General features: G+C 41.6%; 1 protein-coding gene across 2 annotated transcripts in view; it reads right to left on the bottom strand.

Moving 5' to 3' along the window:
• LRIG3 (leucine rich repeats and immunoglobulin like domains 3) overlaps positions 1-18,429 on the bottom strand; it is a 47,320-nt gene that overhangs the window by 13,787 nt on the left and 15,104 nt on the right. For both annotated transcript variants that reach the window (XM_032646851.1, XM_032646852.1), the window contains exons 4-10: positions 5,521-5,652; positions 4,834-4,977; positions 3,435-3,578; positions 2,981-3,124; positions 2,427-2,570; positions 1,388-1,468; positions 290-361 (exon numbers count right to left, since the gene is read on the bottom strand). In XM_032646851.1, coding sequence (XP_032502742.1) covers positions 290-361; positions 1,388-1,468; positions 2,427-2,570; positions 2,981-3,124; positions 3,435-3,578; positions 4,834-4,977; positions 5,521-5,652 — 861 coding nt within the window. The remainder of the gene's footprint in view (positions 1-289; positions 362-1,387; positions 1,469-2,426; positions 2,571-2,980; positions 3,125-3,434; positions 3,579-4,833; positions 4,978-5,520; positions 5,653-18,429) is intronic.

Below are 18,429 nucleotides of genomic sequence, written 5' to 3'. Positions count from 1 at the left end.
AAATATACCACTGCTTGAGAGAAATAACTAAGAGAAAACCCCAAAGTGATGTATAGCAATGCCCTTAAAGGCAAAAGAAATATGCACCTGTACACTTATACTTTCAAACAGATATACAGACAGATAAGTAGGTAGGTAGGTAGACAAAGGACAAAGGATAGATGTGTATATTTTATTGTACTGAGAGGATACCAACAAAATTATGTACTAGTTTGTGTTACCTTTCATGACATATAAGTAGATAACCATTTCAGACTGCCTTTAGGGTAACTAAATTCCTGCTACTCACAGATGTTCTAATGCATCCAAACCAGTGAAGGCTTTTTTGGTAATGGATCGAATCCGGTTTCCCTGGAGTATCCTTAAAAAAAAAAAAAAATTATAATGGAACAGTTAGTAAAAGCCATTGTGGAGTGCAACTCTCCTGAAAAGAATTGCTTTTTAAATCATTTGTGAATATTCTATTTTCTTCAATTAAACAAGATATCCTTAAAAAAATGTATCCGTGCCCTCTATTTCAGTAATATGGTTCAGCATGGTTGCAAAGCATTCGACAGAGAACCCAGCAAAAATAGGTATTCGAGAAGTTACTCTGATGGTTAAATCAAAGCAGTGATTTTTCAAAGAGGTAGAAACTTTATTCCAAGTAAAATGTCTCAGAACACTAATAAATAGAGCAGGTAATACTGGAGACTTTCTCCTTACCCACCCACCCCATGGGTATCTTCATCACCCACAGAAGTTTAGGACTAAATGGAAGCCAATTTGAAGACTGCTTGCTTAAAACACAGAACTTAGCCATCTTCAAGGCCACTTTGTGGCTAAATAGAAACACGTTTTTATCCTGAATTGCTTGGAACCCACTGCAGTGTTATCATTGGTCACTGGATCGCTTCATTTAAACATTCCTGTGAGGGAAGGGCAACACTGCACGTTTCAAAATGCTGAACTTAGTGCACTAACCTTTACACAGTAGTAATCCCAAGGGTCTAAGCGCTCAAAACAACTTAAAATTCTTATCTGGATACTAAAGTCAGCTGCACTAACCCAAGTGTTGAGTAAAACCACTATACCCAAGGAAGAAAATCTAATCAATACACATCTCGTGTAACAGTAGTCATTTGTGGAGCTGACAAAGGGTAGCAACCAGATTGAGCACCTGTTTTAAAACTTTTTAAAGATGTCAACTTGTGTGTGGAACTGAGCTCAATTAAGACAAAGTGTTTAGGGAGTTCCCTAGCGGTCCAGTGGTCAGGACTCGGCGTGGCCCCGGGGTTCAGTCCCTGGTTGGGGAACTAAGATCCCGAAAGCTGCGCGGTGTAGCCAAAAAAACCCCAAAATGTTTAGGTCAGAAAGCAACGCCAATTATGAAGCAAATCATACTCACAGCCGCCTCAGTTTGTCAAGCCCAGAGAAGGCACCATTCATGTCCTCAATGGTCCAAGAAATTTCATTATTCTTCAGATCCCTGGTTCAAAAAAGGGAGAGTTACGGAAAGTGGTACCAGGTACTTAGTAAAAGATACAGGCATTCTTGTTAGACATATGCTTAGAAAGCAAAGATCCCCAACCAGGTGGCATGTGATTTGGAATAATTCCTCGTAACTGCCCATATCATCTCTCTCTGCCCCTTTCAAAACAATAGAAAACTGTTTCTCTCCCTAACGTAGATCTTACCTCCTGCCCTCCTCCCTCAGCAGCATTTTATACTTTTGTCCGAGATGAGGAGAGTTGATTCCGGCCCTATTAACTCCTCTATCAAGATGACTAAATTCTGCAAGACTTGAATAGTCTGAAAAATACATTAAACTTTAAAACCTCTGCTCCAACCACACAAGGAGCAGCTCGCCAAAGCACACGGCATTTCTTTCAGTCATGTAATGCTTCATGCTTCAAACAGTGAACACAGCAAAACTTTCTGACAGTGCAAAAATCAAAAGCCCGTTGCACAACGTTAAAATTCACATTTGAAAGATTTTTCAAAGGCCATTTAATCCAACTCTCTCTTCTTCCTCTTGGGACAGAGATCAAGTCTGGATATAACTGGTCTAATAAACAGGCGCGCCTTCCTTTGCTGCACTTTGTATATCTTGTTTGCTCTGGGTAATTTTTAATCTGCATTTTTACGAAGAAAAATTAGTGGATTTGAAATTGTTTTCCTCTTGAGCAGTTACCAACTTCCTGGAGATCCTGAGAAGGCTGACTGTAATCACCAAACCAATCTGATCACTGTCCTTTTTAATCCCTTTAAGAAGCACACATGGATGAAATGGACCGATCTTAATCAAACTGATCTGGGAAAGATTAAGACACTACTTCTGAGGCTGTACACATTTCCTTCATAACAAAGGAAATCTGCTTGGAGAAAAGTGGGCACATTTAGGAACCAATTAGGTTCATGGAGGAACAGCAAAATGTGTAACTTACAAAGTCTTTAAACTGGAAAGCCCCCGGAAGGCACAATCAGCGATGTAGCTGACTTTGTTATTCCCGATGTGCAGTGTGTTTAGCAAGCTTAGGCCCAGGAAGCTTGAATCATCCAACCTTGACAAGTGATTGAAAGTTAAGTCCCTGTAAAGGAAAAAGGAACAAAAAAACAAACGATAGCTTTTATTTTCCAGTTCAATGCAATGATTTGTTTAAAAAAAAGAACAGAAACAGGTAATATATATTGCCACAGTTACCCTTATTTTAAAACTCTGCCTTCTTAATAATACTCAGGTAAACATTATTTCTAATCCCAGTAATTAAAAAAAAATTCTCTTTATTTGAGAATCACCACCATGGCTTTAGCCCATGTGCCACAGAATTGAAATGGTAGAGCTGGCTTCTACTTATCACAAAACTATGACTAGGTTGCCCGTGCAAAAAGCTGTCACCTTGGAAACTTTGTTATGAAAATTTCACAGATCAGTGGTAAGAAGCTCATGCTCTGGCATGATTCCTGCTCTCAAACCTGAGGAGAATAAAAGGCAACTCACAGCTCACTGAGTTTCTGGCAGAACTCCCAGGCATCAGGGCTGATCCTGTTGATGGCATTTTGGCTGAGATGAAGTTCCTGCAGCATCAGTAGGCCGTAAAGCCAGCCTTTGGTAATCTCTGTTAGGTTGTTATGGTCCAGCTGCCTACATTTATAATAAGAGTCAAAAGCAGGATCCCAAGTTCATTATCTAGACTCTTCAAAGGGGACATATTACAACCTATTACATATTCCTATTGTTATGAGATGTGTAGCTTTTGTTACACAAAGACATCAGCAGAAAATACCATGCTTATTAAATTCTCAGTCACATTACCTGAAACAAAACTTAATATTAAATTATAAGCTTATAAATGATGAGATTTTAACATAGGATTTCAAATAAAAGCTGCTGAATGCTCACTGAGCATTCCATGATCATACCACCTGAGTAGGAATTGATCACCCGCACTTACAAGATTTCCATGTTGCTCAGCCCCCAGAAAGCTCCATCCATGAGTTTTGTCACTCCATTTCTTTGCATTTTCAGAGACTTCAGAGCACCAAGCCCTTGGAACGTGAGTCCATCGATGTTTTTGATCTTGTTTCGGTTCAGTTCACTACATTGGATGTTACAGTTAGACAGTTAGCTTATATGACAAACTCTGGAAGCAGTAATAAAATGTGACATTACTGCAATATAGTTAAACCAGCCTGTGTTAAATTACGTAGAATGCTTTAAATTTCTAAGCATTTTTATTGAGAAGAATTTTTATTTACTAGCAGTGAGTAAATTTCCTTCTGAAACATGTGATGTATTTTTGGGATCATCAAATTCTGACACCAGATTGCACTTCAATTTCTAAGCTGTTGTCCATTCAGTATGGAAGTAAACACATTAAAATTGGTCTTTAAAGTATCCAGAATGAGAGTACTGAATATTACATTAAAACACGAGGTCTACTCAGAAGCAGGGCCGTCAAGTTTATCCTGTCCAACTGCTTACAAAAGTTGATTCCTCTCTGTCACAATTTGTACTGTGTTTAATGCTTCCTCTTTAAGGCAGTCATTCGCAACCTTGGTTGCACCCTGGAATCACCTGGGGAGTTTTAAAAAATTACTGAAGCCTGGATCTTACCCCAGAGGTTCTAATGTAATTGGTCTAGGGTGTGGCCTGGGCACTGGGATTTTTAAAAGCTCCCCAAGTATCTGCAATGTGCAGCCAAGGCTGAAAACCACTGTACTGTAGGAGCCTGTTCACAGATTATTCCACCGTTATTAATGAGACAGCGCTTTACAGCTCCTTAAGCTATGAGGGGCCCTGCGGTCATTGGTACTGTTCTCACGATCCACAGCTGTGGAGAGTCACCATGATGTCTTCAGTGCCATCATGATGGCTTTGTATGGAGGTTGTTCAATGATTACGCTGCTCACTCTTTCAGGAACAATCCAACTTGCCTTGTCAGGCAGAAGCCTGTACCGGGTGACTTTTTTTTTTTTTTTTTTTTCGGTACGCGGGCCTCTCACTGTTGTGGCCTCTCCCGTTGTGGAGCGCAGGCTCCGGACGCGCAGGTCCAGTGGCCATGGCTCACGGGCCCAGCCGCTCTGCGGCACGTGGGATCTCCCCGGACCGGGGCACGAACCCGCGTCCCCTGCATCAGCAGGCGGACTCTCAACCACTGCGCCACCAGGGAAGCCCCCGGGTGACTTTTAAGGCTCTTTCTGATTCAGTGGTTCTACAACTCCAGCTCTCAGAGGAAAGGTGGCTACATCCTTGCTTCTAAACTCCTTCTGCCACATTGTGGATTTTAGGGGGTAGGTGCCAAGGGTTTAGAGGAGGTGAGGAAACAGAACCTAAGAGGACATTTTACTTACAGGTGTTGCAGTTGAGGCAGTCTAAACATCTTGGGTGGGAGAGCTGAGATTCGGTTCCTGTTCAGCTTCAGCACCAGGAGTGTGTTGGCCAGACTGTCAAAATACCCAGGTTCCATGGATGTCACTCGGTTGCTGTTGATATACCTGTTGAAAGTCTGAAGATGAGCTTCTCTTTCTGGTCCTTTGGGAAGTTAAAGTGCATGTATTCTCTGTATATGAAAGACTCTCCAGAGAACCTACCCATCACTTGTAACAATGGACACTTAAAATAATTAACTCTTTACGCCCTTGCAGGCCAATATCGACTATGATTCACACATCTCTCTGGGGGAAAAAGTGACTAAAATATTTGAAGATAACAAACATTACCCAATTTTTGTGAAATTCATTTATTAATGAAATACACCAGGGGTTTAATTTTGATTATTTTTTTACAGAATCACTTGGTTTTTCTATAACAGTCAAAGGATGTCTCAATTTTTGTAATCCAATAGTGTAAGAATAAAATGAAGACTGTGGTTATTCGGGCTTACAGAAAATTACCAGTCAGTAAGAAAGTGACATTTTTGATCCATCAGCAGTAAGAAATGGTCAGCATTCTGGTTCCTATCTTAAAGTTGTTTCCTTTTTTAATATAGCACAATGTTTTCATCACGGGTGAAAACTGTTAAAAACAACTTGACTTACAGATATTTGAGTTGTAGGGGTGGAAGTGCAGTTTTAAGCTCTGAAATATTATTGCCACTCAGGTCCAAAGTTTCGAGGGATTGAAACCGTCTCAGATGTTCAGGTAATATTTCCACAATCTTGTTTCCAGCTCTGGATTTAAAGAATAGCACAGATAACAGGGTTAATGGTACAACAATCTGAAAGGTGAAAAATAGGTTCTATTTCTAACTCGTTCTTCAGAAATTTGGAAAACTGTTCTACACAGCACGTTAAAAAGTTAAACAGCAACTCTTTAGTCACTTTAATGTTGCATTAGATAGTAAATCATAATTCTAGAATTATGAAAAGCTTTCCGATATAAATCTGGGTGCATTTAACAGCTGTGGTTATCTAAATGCGATGCACTTAAACTGATCTTTCTTTCTCTTATTTTGTTAACAGTCTTTCTTCCTTATCATTTCATGAAATGGGATATGAAATGACTAGCACCAAGTTGGCATATTCCAGGCACTGGTGTGTTAGTTCCCTATTCTTTCTTCTTGAGTCCTAATTCATTTCTCATTCTTCCCTTGGAAAGCACACACACTACAGGTGCCAATGAACTTAAGATACTCATCAGATTGGGCTTTTTAAAAGCCATCCTAGAGAAATCTCTTTTTCTTTGGAAATAGCAAGTTTCAATGCATTGCCATTGTCTTCAAACCCAGTGGATATGCTCCAAGGCTTTGAATATTATAAAAATAAGAGCACACCAGTCTAAATAATCTCTGGGAGCAATTAGATTTTTTAAAAGTTTGACATTAACCATCTTAAACACCAGACCACGATGTCCAACATTGTAGTCACATGTGGCTCTTTACATTTAAATTAAACATGTTAAAGTTCAGTTCCTTAGTCACAGTAGCCACATGTCAGATCCTGAACAGGTGCCTGGTATCTGTCAAATGGGCCAGTACACATACAGAACATCCGCACTATTGTGGAAAGCTCTGCTGGTGGGCACTAGACCACAAATGAGAAAAGATAAACAAAATAAAACAAAAAGAGGCCAAGTCAAAGCTTTTAGAAGGTCATCAATACAACAGTTTCCAAGGGGGAGATTCAGCATTAGACAACAACCTTGCTAGAAGACAGGAACCAAACTGATGTGCAAGCCGTCTTAACTGTCATATTAGACCAGGTAGCTTGGACTTTTTAGACATTAGGCAGGGGAAAAATGACGCGTCGAGGGAGAAGGGCTGGGATGATGGCAGAGTCCACCTACAAAGAAGGGTCTTCGCGTTACAGCTCAAGGAACAATGAAACGATCGAGGGCTCTAAGTAGAACTCTGTATGTCATATAAGTCACGTGCTGCCATTTTTAGGTAAACCCTCACTTAAGGGGAAAACTTAGAGATTTCATATGTGTATCTTTCTTACCAATAACTGCATTTGTATAGTGTTTTGAGTTCATTAAGTTCTGTTGCATTATTGTAACTCTCAGGCCTCTCACCATCACAGAAGGTTCCTGAGTTAGGAGCACCTCTTACGTGTTTTCACAAGATCCTCTGCTGTGCGTGACACAGCACTTTTTGCGCTGTTGGTCTTTTCTGCCATACTGTGAGCTCCTTTAAAGCAGGGCTGTATATCTATCCCCGTCTTGGAATGTATATGGAATCTAATAACGCTGAGGGCATTGGATGCCAAGCCCTATGCTACGCATTGTTCATATATTATGCCATTTAATCATAATAACATTTCTCTGCTGTTTAAATTAGGAAACTAGAGCTTTTAACCTAACAAGTCCAAGTACTCCCCCCAGGCCACCTCACAGACTAAGTCCCTATTGATCACAAAGCAAGCCCTGAAGGCTGTTTCATAGAACACAGTTTCAAACATTCAAACAACTTAATTTTGGCAATTAAGTTCTTACTTTCTGGAGGTGAAGATGCACCTCCAGAAAGTCTCGCAACTTCCCACTCTTGCAAAACTGCTGAGCTACTGGTTCCAAACTGCTGTGGGAATCCACACCAGCTCACTGAGCCCTCATCATGCCAACACTAAGGATGCCCTGGAAACGGGTCTCCCCCCAGTCTGTGCTTGCACCTCAGGAGGAAAAGAGGGTCACCAAGAGTTTGCACGTGTTTGGCAGCCAACAGAGTAGAAGACCAGCTTCCTGAATGTGTGCAAATGCCAGGTGCTGCTTTCCCCAGTAAGTGGAGAAACCAGGTTGTACATTTTAAATAACAATGAACTAACAAAACTTCTCAAAATATTGTGAAAAATCTTCCCTGTGCTACTTCTAAGGACTGTCGGGGAATCGTCTTTTTTGACCCAAGTCATCCAAAAATCTAACCCCATTTTTAAAGTAATCCTATACAAGGTAACAGGCAGGGGTGATGTATACCCTAACAGCTGAACTCTGTGATAATAGTAAGGTTAAAAAAAGGTGGGGGGGGAGGCGCGGTTAGCAGTCCCATGTACAAGTCACAACTATCAAGCCCCTCAGATTCCCATGAAGTCTTACAGATTCTGTTTAGAGTCAAGTCAGCCATGACCTCTGATTCTGACCATTTCCCACATCTGGATTCCTGAGTGTATAAACCCCTTGATCTAGCTGTGAGGTACAGCCTAATGCAAGTGAGACAATTAGTCAATTTCTACATCCTGGAGATGGATTCAGTCCAAGAGACAAGCCACAGGGCCTCAGGGTCAGGGTGTGTGGGTTAAAGGAAACCGCACTTTAGGGGGCAAAAATGTTCTCTTAAAAACACAACCCAAATGTTTGCATTACCAGGAAGCCCCCCCCCCACAAACAGCAGAGTAACCCTGAAACACCCCCCTCTCATCTCCTTCCCTCTCCCTCCAGTCCACAGCCACTGCCGCCCATCAAATTCTGCATCTGGTTTTGGACCCCAGGTTGTCTGGGGCTAGCTAGTACAGCTATGCTTACATTTAACAACAAGAAGGGACAGCGATAGGTTTTTGCAATAAATGGAGCAAACTGGTTTCTGGTGGGAGGGAGAGGGAGACCCACAGGTGTCTATCATGTTGCTCAAATAAGGCTACAAGTTAGATAACAGGCCATACAATCTTCGGTTTGTGTATTCGTTTGTTTATAAGGTAATTATGAACAAGGTATTAAAACTGCCAATTACTTGAGTGAGGAATAAAATTTTCCTTGCAGTTCAAGTCTGCTCCAGCTGAAGCCGGCCATTTCCTGAGCCGCACACCTCCTAAATTGCAGCGTGAAAGTGCTCAGTTATAAACGGAGCCTGTACAGTGCGTCTTTGTCAGCACTGCTTCCTAGCACAAAAATCCCTTACAACTGCCAGGATAATGGTCCCTGTATCACAAAATTTTAACTCTGTTCTAATGGAACTGAATTAAATCCAAACACCAGTTTCATATGAGCTCTCAGACTAACTGGCAAATAACCACCTAATAGGTACGAGTTTAAAATAAAAGAAAAAAAAACTTGCTTTATGTCAAACAAGAAGGGTTTAAAAAAAAGACAAGTACCTTAAAAAACTAGATTAAAAAATCTTTTTAATCACCTAAAACCCTCAAAATAAACATACTTCATAATAGAGTGGGTCACAGGAACCACTTCTAGGAGACAAAGATTCAATTCAACTCCAGCTTCAATTTTTCTCCAAATACGGATAAATGCCAAAATTGATGAACATATTAAAGCACTGCAGTTGATTAATAGTTTTGGCAGGAAATGTGCAAGGCTTCAACAAAAAACAACACAAAACAAACTATCTTTTTCCATTACTTAAGTTAATGTGGAAATGTCATCTTTCCATTGTTCAAAAATCTGTACTCTGAGCATAGGAAGACGTTTCAGCCTTGTGCAAATCCATCTTACCGACCACGAATATTTTGGTCATCTATGTTTGTTGATAGTACAAGGCGTTCCATGGTCAAATCATTGCTGAGGTCAAGTATAACCAGTCCCTTATAGACAAACACAGACTTGGGGGCCTGGTCAGCTGGAATGCAGATGGTTCCCTCAGGGTTCTCAGAGGCTATGGGAATAACAGAAGGCCCAGGTATGTCAGCCTTGGCTTCTCAGGCCCAACAATCATGGTTTCACTTCGTCGCTAATTTCACCTTTCAGCCTTTGCCAAATACCTTTAAGCAGAAGCAAACCCGACTTATGCTATTGGCAGGATGATATTTGCTCTGAGGGTCTTGAAGATCTGACAACGAACAAGACGGATATGGTCCCTGACCTCACAGCACTGAAATTCTAGTGGGGGAGAACAGGCAGGCAAAAGGGAGTGGACACCAGAGGGATAAGTGGAAGAAGAAAGGACAGTCTCCTAAAAAGTGATGGGAGGGGTGTGGGCGTCAGCAAAACTTTCCGTGGCAAGGAGGAGTCTAGAGTTCCAGGCAGAAGCAAGTGAGACCAAAGCAAGGCTTCTTTCCCTTGAGGAAATGAGTGGAAACTGGAGAAAGAGGAAGTTGACGAGTGAGGTGCTGGGAGGAGAAGAGAGTAGGTCAAGTGGGACCCTGTAAACCATGTTAGGCATTTGGCCTTTGTCTCAAGATCAAGTAGAGGGAGGAGGACAGAGGATTTCGAACGGCGGGGTGACAATATTCGATGTGCATTTTGAAAAGACTTCTCTGGCAGCAGTGGGGACAAAGACTGGGTGGGGGACAGGCAAGAGGAAGTACAGAGGACAGAGGAGGGATGGAGGGGCAATGGCGACGGTCTGCCTGGACACCTGTTTTGGGGGTGAAGCACCGTTCTTCCTCTGGTTTCCAGGGCACAGGCCGTGCTTTCCCCCTCCCCTGACATACAGGCTCAGGTTTCCAGCTCTGCAGCCTCTGGACACTGGGACCCAGTTCAGCACTACTGGAGTTCCCATCCACACTACTCACTACCCCTGTGTTCTGTCTGCTTGTACGAGAGGCCCTCTAAAGCAGGGGGTCCCCTTTTGCTCAGGTGTGAGATGCTACTGACCAGAATAGCCCAGTTCTGGCATTTTCAGGTCTGTAATCACTAGGAACATGGACAAATGTGTTATTCTTATATATAAGAAATGTGTGCATTTGTTCTGATACTCGGAACACCCGCAATTAATGTAAACCCGGACTAGATTAATAACAGTAAAATATAATCTATGAGGTTATTGACCGCTTGGTACGATGATGATTGGTTCTTTTTGACTCACGGTGATCTCCAGAAAGCATGAGAGTCTCAAAAGAACTTTATGCATACCTAAGTGGATATAAATGGTATGAGTGTATTTCTGGAGTCAGAGAAGAGAGTCCCAGAGTGGAATATTCTTTGTGAGGAACCAGAATATCAGGTTTTGTCACACTGGAATTCCTGAAACCAATTAAAGTGTAGCTTCTTGGTGAATAAGAAATATCTGTCAATAGTTTCAGGTGTCTCCTACCTACTGCACAACATAAAGGCAGCTGAAGGCTTTGCAGCTCGATGTGTAAAGACGTGCAAACTTGGCTATTTAGAGAAGGTATGCATGTGTGGCATTTTCCTTTTAGAGAGGGCATGTGCAGTGAAATTTAATCTGAAACCATTTTTTTTAACATGTTGCAATGCCCCCCTTTCTTAGAATGCATTACTCCGACCACATCCCTGAAATCCAATTCAGTTACTGCAGCCAAAAAATTGCTGAATCCGTGGTCACTCCACACAACCATAGAGCAAGTACATTAACTCTATTGACTGGGACAGTTGGCCTGGCCCCAAGGAAATACTGATTGCTATATGTAACTTGTAAGCAACTGGTTTAACACCATTTATAAAGGTATTACAAGCTGTTAAAGAAAACACGACATTTTGCAAACACATTAAAGATCACTTATATTTCCAACAATAACTCCTCTCCCCTCCCTACCCCCCCTCCCCACCAAAAAAAAGCTTCCTTGAAAACTACCTTGGCTGGAATAACTAACACCCCATAATATTAGGCTTCTTTTAGCAGAGAGACTTAGCAAGCAAAGAACCTCTCCCATGCAGATAAAAATAAACTGTCTCTGCTCATCTTTTTTTCTTTTTTCTAAAAAGATAATTAAGAAGTTTCATTAAAAGAACACATGTTTAGACTGGTCCACTGCTCCTGTGGCATCTAAGGATAAAGCCAACTGAGGAAGCTTTTGCAAAAGAAAGATTCTTGATGAAGAAGCAGTGATATTAAGCAGCAAAGGAGCCACCGTAGGAGCAAAGAATCCATTCTTTCAGCTAAATGTCAGGTCAACATAAAATATAATTATCGGGCTTCCCTGGTGGCGCAGTGGTTGAGAGTCCGCCTGCCGATGCAGGGGACACGGGTTCGTGCCCCGTTCTGGGAAGATCCCACATGCCGCGTAGCAGCTAGGCCCGTGAGCCATGGCCGCTGAGCCTGCAAGTCTGGAGCCTGTGCTCCGCAATGGGAGAGGCCACAACAGTGAGAGGCCCGTGTACCGCAAAAAAAAAAAAAAAAAAAAAAAAAATATAATTATCTTTTGGACTGTGAACATGATAAAGTTGCCCACAATGTTTTAAAACAGAGATCTTCAATAATCAGGGCCCTAGTTATGTGCCAATTATAATACATGTAAGCTTGAAAAAAGAAATATAAGTTGGAAACTCATTTACACCACATAAAAAACCTTTTTTGATTCCCAAATATAAATTCTATTTAGTCTATTTATTCTATTTTATGTAAACAGAAATTTAAGGGCAGGTCCTAGAAGACAACAGGATCCTAAACAAGACACTTACTCAATCATTATTTTAATCTGAAATAATTGAAGTATATACAGTAAAAATTAACTCTACTTTCGTTTAGTAAAATTAAAAAAATTTTCCCTACCTCTCTTTTGAGGCAGGGTCTTCCACAGCCATTTTCACAGGTCAAACCACTGCTATGGTTAAGCTGTGAGTTTGAGTCTCCCCATAAGTTTGTGATTTACTTGTGATTGAAGAAAATCTCTGATTCATATTTGGTTCCCAAAACTCAGGATTAAGTGAATGGATTCAAGATTCTGAAGTGACCAAATAGTCTTAATTAGTCTTGAAACTCTAGATCAAGCTTTAAATTGACCCATAAGGATGTACCTCAACTGTGGTTCAAGATGCATACATCCATCAGAAAGTGGTATGACCACCACAGCTGCCAGCCAGAAAAAGTAAACATAAAACTGGGATTCCATACATCAATCAACCTGTCAAAAGTAGGATCGCTTTGAAGCAGCAGTTCATACCACAGCTCCCCAGCAAGTAGATTTTGATTCTGTTCCCAGTTGTACGTCTTGATCTACCATACTTTGTAAACCTTGATTTTCTCACTGTCAATGGGAGGAAATGGAAGGAAATGTCCTCTTCCAGCTCTAAGGAGTTGTGGATTTGGATGACAATTCAGCAAATGACCAGATTTGCTACAGAGGCTTCACATAATCATCATATAAAACTGTAGCCTCTTACAGATCCTGGCCTCACTTTTGGGGGATTTCTTTCCTAGGGGAGTCCCACTGCCTGGCTGCCCAGTCTTCCTTGGTTTACTACCTCATTTTCCTGGGGCATATCCTCCATGAGCTTTCTAAGAAACCATCTGTAGAGGTACTTTTTTTTTCATACTTGGAAATGTCTTCATGGGATTGACAGTTGGGCGTGTACCGAGCTGAGATTAGAAACCATGTTCCTTAGGGTTTTGAAGACTGTTTTACCCTATCACAACACTCAAGGATGTAAGTTTGAAGAGCCAGAGGCCATTCTGCTTCTCAACTCCAGTGCTTCTTAAATTGCAACAGGCACCAGAACTGGGAGTGGGGGGCTTCTTGGAGCACAGATTGTTGAGCCCCACACTCGGGGTTTCCGTTTCGGTAAGCCTGGGTGTGACCCGAGAATCTGCATTTCTACCAAGTTCCCAGATGCTGCTGATGCTGTGAGGCTCACACTGGCGAGGGGAGAACCACTATTTATCCTTACAGGTGACCTGCTTTGTATTTGATCTTTCCTCCTCTCAGAGCTTCTCTTTAACCCTGATGTTCTAAAAGAGCACAGTAATGTCCCTCAGTGTAGGTTTTTTTTTTTTTTTCCATTTGCTGGCACTCAGTAGGGTCTTTCAACCTAGAGATGTGTGTTCCGTGGTCTGGGAAATTTTTTTGCCTCTTTGATAATTTCCTCTTTTCTATTTCCACAGATGTCTCTTCATGGAATTCCAATTAGATTTGCAAGTTGATCCTCTAATTTTCTTATTTTTCCTCTCCAGTTTTCCATCTTTTTATCTTTTGGTTCTTTCTGAGAGCTTTTCAACTGTCTTCCAACACTTCTATTACCTTTTTAAAATGTCTGTTATATAAATATATATATATATATTTTCGTTATGGTTGTTTTGGCTGTGTTGGGTCTTCGTTGCTGCTCGTGGGCTATTCTCTAGTTGCAGCGAGCGGGGGCTGGGCTACTCTTCGTTGTGGTGCACGGGCTTCTCATTGCAGTCGCTTCTCTTGTTGTGAAGCACGGGCTCTAGGCGTGCGGGCTCAGTAGTTGTAGTGCACGGGCTTAGTTGCTCCGCGGCATGTGGGATCTTCCCGGACCAGGGCTCGAACCCCTGTCCCTTGCACCATCAGGCGGATTCTTAACCACTGCGCCACCAGGGAAGTCCCTGTTACTATATTTTTAACTTTTAAGGGTCCATTTCTTAAATATTCCTTTTATTATTATTATTTACTACTCTTTTCTTATTTTGTGGATATAACATCTCTCTTCTCTCTGGAGATACTAAGTTGTTTCGAAGTTCCCTTCTCCTTCCATTGTCTCTGGTTCCCTCTTCCTATGTATTTTGGACTCTGACTTTATTCTTACAAACCCTTTCAAGAGACAGTGATCACTGGCTATCCACTCATATTTAGTAAAAAGCGGCCCTGGAAAGCTTGCTGAGGGCTGTGAGGCAAGGACTTGCTGACTGGTGAGTCTCACCACAGGTGGTCCGTTTCATGATGGATCCACATGCATCTGTCTAATCGCTCAGATCCTCCAACCTCCAGGCTGGTGGGGATAAGCTTGACTGCTAGTATCTGGGAAGGTGAACAGGAACATAAGCTGAGGGGAGGACTGTCATCCTCATATTCAGATCAGACTTAATTTCCCTGACTGCAGAAGATGCTCCCCTCAATCCCCACCCCTTGCCCAAGCTGGGCCTGTGCCCCAAATTCCAGAGACCTCGTTTCAACTCTCTAGAGAGTAAACTTCTAGTTTTCTGCCTCCATCAAGGGAGGGTTGGTCACTGGGCCTTAAGTTTTGGAGGGGGAACCTGGAGGTCTGCTTCTTATAAAAGAGTTTTCACCAATCCCCCATTTTCAGTCCTACTCTGCATCCCTATCTTTACCGACTTTGAATTCCTGAAGCATCCCGAGCTTCTGCAAAAAAAAAGCGTTTGCTTCTTTTGGGATTCACTCCACTCTCTCTAAATCATTTACAGCTTGGGTGCAGGATTGAAAGATTTTAATGAAATCTTTCATTTGGACTGTCTCCTCTCCTGTTTTCTCTTTGTTCCTGTCTGTGTACACTTTAGTCCTTTCTTTGCATTTTAAGGGGGTTCTGGGATGGAGCAGAGGGAAACAAATGTGCTCAGTCCACCGTGCCTTACAGGACGTCTTTAATGGGAATCTGATCAGTGAATAAGACCAGTTCTTCTCTAAAAACCTTCCCTCACAAGTTATTGTAATTTTTTAAATTGAAATATCATTCAACTTAGTCTAACAAAAAATTAGCCTATGTAAATTTTACCTTAAGATGACACTATGAACCAGAAAACGTGGCATCATTATTCTGAACCTCAGATTAATAAACAGTTCTCATACGGGGGATTAATCCTGTATGAACACATCAGGCTAAATTAATGTCATTTTATTTTTCTGATATGGTCCACAGACCAATGGGCTAGGAACATCACAAACACAGAATGTCTTGATCTCACCAAGTACTTAACTTGTCCTTGTGAATAAGACACAGAACATGCGGTGGTGATGATCACACAGACAAGTGAGTTTGCATCCTTAGTCTTTATTCAGAGACTGGCATGGACCTTTAGGGAAGATGCTAAGTGGTCTGCTACTGAGGCTACCTGTGGCCTTGTGCTGTCAACGTTTGTATGAATATGAACAGAGATGTGAATAATCAAGTGCAACTCATCCATTAGATGATATGACCCCAAACCTCTCAATATACTAAAATGATGGTCTAGAAGCAACTAGAGAAATTAAGCTGGGGAAAGGCAGTGTTTTGAATTTTTAATCAATCATTTAAAAAAGGCCTATTTGGAAGCAATTCTTGCGAGAATGACAATAGACTCGGCTGACCGCAACTTGGTATGTGCCAATAATACAACATGGTCCTTAAAAAGCTAACATGATGTTATGCTTCATTTACATCCCATATTCTGGTCAAGAGACACAGTCCACCGTGTTCTGCATTAGACCCCATCTCAATATCTTGCTGTGGGCACTGGAGTTTAGTGTCATGCTAAAGGACGAGTGTGACAGGAGGACTTTCAGAGTCTAGACCTGCACTGCCCAGCATAATAGCCACCGGCCACATGTGGCTCTTTAAATTTAAATGAAATTTAAAAGTTAATTCCTCCATCACACCAGCCACATTTCACGTGTTCAATCCCCATGTGTCCAGCGGCTACCTCAGCGGACTGCACACATTTCCATTATCGCAGAAAGCTCTACTGGACCGCACTGGTCTAGACCCCACATCGTATAGAAAATGGGAACTGGAACTTGAGCCAGGAGAAGAGAAAGCTTTAAGAAGACCTTACAGGTTAAGACTTGTCAGTATTATGTTACGTTGCGGAAAATAGACTGAAGTTGTTCTCCCCGGTGCACAGACCTAGGACAATAGGCAGAAACTACAGAAAGGCAGAGCCCAGCTTAACAAATAAAGAGTCCCAGCAATTAGAACTATACCAAATGGAACAGCTCCTCACCCAGGAGTGAGCTTTTGTCCCCGGAAGGGCTCAAGGGGAGGTTGCATAACCTCTCTTCCAGAGAGCTCTCTTCAGTGAGAAATGCCTCTTCCAACTCAAAGTTACAAGGATTGCATGCAGACACTCAAAACTAACATGACATGGGCTCTGACCAGTTATATAATATAGTAAACCATTTCTAATTCCCTTCACCCTTTTCTTGATACTTGTATGAGGACAGAGGTGAGGAAGTGAAAGCAAGACTGACAGGACGAGGAGAATAAGAGGAAAGAGGGATTTATACGATGAACTGATGAGTGTCCTGACTCTGTAAACATGCCTTCATCTTTAAAGAGTACTGCCCTCTATTCCCAGGCCAATACCTTATGCAGGATGACATGGCCATTGGTGATGAAGTACAAAAGCATCTTATTTTTTTCCAAAAAAATTATGCTCGTTTTGATTCTAACTCCGTACGTTCCTTTGGTTATAAAAAATTTAAAATGGCTTGTACATTGTAAAACTGACAGTCCCAGAATGTATACCATGTTTATCCTGTGCTGAACGGTACTTGCAGTGAATATTACCTTAATATTTCATGCTGCCTTCAGCCTCACTCTAGAGACTGCTTTATCTACCAGCTAAAGCTTTCTGGAGAGGAAGGGAGACAGCCAGGCCGGTGACTTTAAGTGCTAGAAAGGATGTGCGAATATTTATAACTGTCTTTTCTTTCATGTTTTGAATTTAGTACTTAAGCAACTTGCAGCCAGACAGAGAAGGGGAGGTGCTGGTTAGAGCCCTGTTTCATTGTTCTGGTCTCTCTAACCAACAACTAGATCCCATACCTCTAGGCTGTGGAGGACAGCACAGACAGTAAAAGGAGAGAAGGAGGAAAAGTAACTAGGCCAGGACAGAGACACATGTTGAATCTTGCCTCCCAGTCATGGAAAGCAACTGCTATAACGTTATTGTTTTGTCTGGTCTTGGAAGCACAGGCCTCACAAGCAGAGAGGTCTCTGGCAGGAGCTGTATTTGATACTTCCAAGCAGCCAACAAAAGGCTAACGTGAAGTTGAGGGAAAGGATGAGAAAATGCTGTAGGTTCAGGATAAACACTGGTAAAACAGGAGTTCTTGTGGCAAGTTATACTGGAAGGTCAAGTTCAAGGGACTGTGGGTCAATTTTATGGGCTCCAAGAGTCATCATTGAAGAAAGGTGCCCAATTGGGTCACCAAGTCAAATCTAAGAATGTTGCCACCTTGGAACAAAGTTTTATTAATGAAAATAATTTTAAGTGTGTACAGAGAGGCAGGAACAAAAATGGTTAACTGACTAGTCTCTTTTGCAATTAACTATGTATTAATTTGGACTGGGAAACTGACTCAGTCATTCATTTAGCAAACATGGACTGAGTGGCCACCATATGCCAGGCGCTGAGTTACCTGACAGAGTTACAACGGGGACAAAAACAGACGTGATCTCAGCTTTTATAAAGTTTCATTCTGGTGGTGGGAGTGGACATTAAAGAATCACAAATATACAACTGAAAATGGGATTGCGTTTATGATAACAACATAGACATTGTAAATAAATAAGATATGAAAATGTGTAAGTCTTAACTTAGCAAAAGCTGGGGGAGGGTGAGTATTTCTAGGCAAAGGGACTTGAGGCAGGAACAAGCTGGCACATTCCTAGAAACGAGGAATGTTAGAAGGCTAACAGGAAAAGAGGACTAGGTCACGCAGAGAATTGTCTATCTTGAGAAGGATTTTTGCTCCTGATCTAAGAGCAATGGGAAATTCTTGAAGGGTTTAAAGAGCCATGACACAATCACAAATTTATGTTTCAAATACAGCCACTGTAACTTGAGAATACAAAAACCTAGCAGATGTGTCCTTTGGGGACCAGTTTATGATTAAATGTGAAGGTAAACTTAGAGAGTATTACACATACGGCTCTGTGTACAGTGAGCTCTCTTATGTGCAAATCACATACACACATTTTAAAATCCAGTAAAA

The sequence above is a fragment of the Phocoena sinus genome, chromosome 10 (genome assembly GCF_008692025.1).
Source record: "Phocoena sinus isolate mPhoSin1 chromosome 10, mPhoSin1.pri, whole genome shotgun sequence".
In the NCBI taxonomy this organism is placed as follows: Eukaryota; Metazoa; Chordata; class Mammalia; order Artiodactyla; family Phocoenidae; genus Phocoena; species Phocoena sinus.
The sequence above is the reverse complement of the archived record's forward strand: the minus strand, read 5'-3'. Positions and strand labels throughout refer to the sequence as shown.